The 634-nt window shown below is 62.9% G+C and overlaps 1 protein-coding gene across 1 annotated transcript in view; it reads left to right on the forward strand.

The window, feature by feature from the left end:
* Positions 1 to 312, forward strand: part of FIZ1 (FLT3-interacting zinc finger 1) — a 7,129-nt gene extending 6,817 nt beyond the window's left edge. The window contains exon 4 of the mRNA XM_011932581.1: positions 55 to 312. Coding sequence (XP_011787971.1) covers positions 55 to 312 — 258 coding nt within the window. The remainder of the gene's footprint in view (positions 1 to 54) is intronic.
* The last annotated feature ends 322 nt before the right edge of the window (positions 313 to 634 follow it).

The following is a 634-nucleotide window of genomic DNA, read 5'->3' on the forward strand; positions in this document are numbered from 1 at the left end:
CGGGAAGGGGAGTCGGCGTCCGGGGAGCCCCCATCTGGCTCTGGCCGCGGCAAGAAGATCTTCGGCTGCTCCGAGTGCGAGAAGCTGTTCCGCTCGCCGCGAGACCTGGAACGGCACGTGCTGGTGCACACTGGCGAGAAGCCGTTTCCGTGCCTGGAGTGCGGCAAGTTCTTCCGCCACGAGTGCTACCTCAAGCGCCACCGGCTGCTGCATGGCACGGAGCGGCCCTTCCCCTGCCACATCTGCGGCAAGGGCTTCATCACGCTCAGCAACCTCTCCAGGCACCTGAAGCTGCACCGGGGCATGGACTGACTGTCAGGCCATGCCCTGCCCTCCACCCAACCACCTGGACTCGGCCTGGACCAGGGGACCTCAGTACTGCGAGTGAGGACCCGGCCCTCCAAATCCAAATCCAGACACAGGCCCTGAAATGAGGGGACCCTGACTGGAGAAGTCGAGACCACCAGAAACCCACACAGGCCCTGGAGCTGGGGGACCACAAACAGGGTCCTTAGCTGGGGCAGGGAGCCCAAATCTATGGAGAGACTCCTGAGCCTGAGGTCCCTGAAATGAGTGTGGGTAGCCCTAAGTCCCCAACACATGGGAACTTTGCAGTGAGCAATGGGTCTCCACA

The sequence above is a fragment of the Colobus angolensis genome, unplaced genomic scaffold, assembly GCF_000951035.1.
Source record: "Colobus angolensis palliatus isolate OR3802 unplaced genomic scaffold, Cang.pa_1.0 Scaffold96, whole genome shotgun sequence".
Classification (NCBI taxonomy): domain Eukaryota; kingdom Metazoa; phylum Chordata; class Mammalia; order Primates; family Cercopithecidae; genus Colobus; species Colobus angolensis.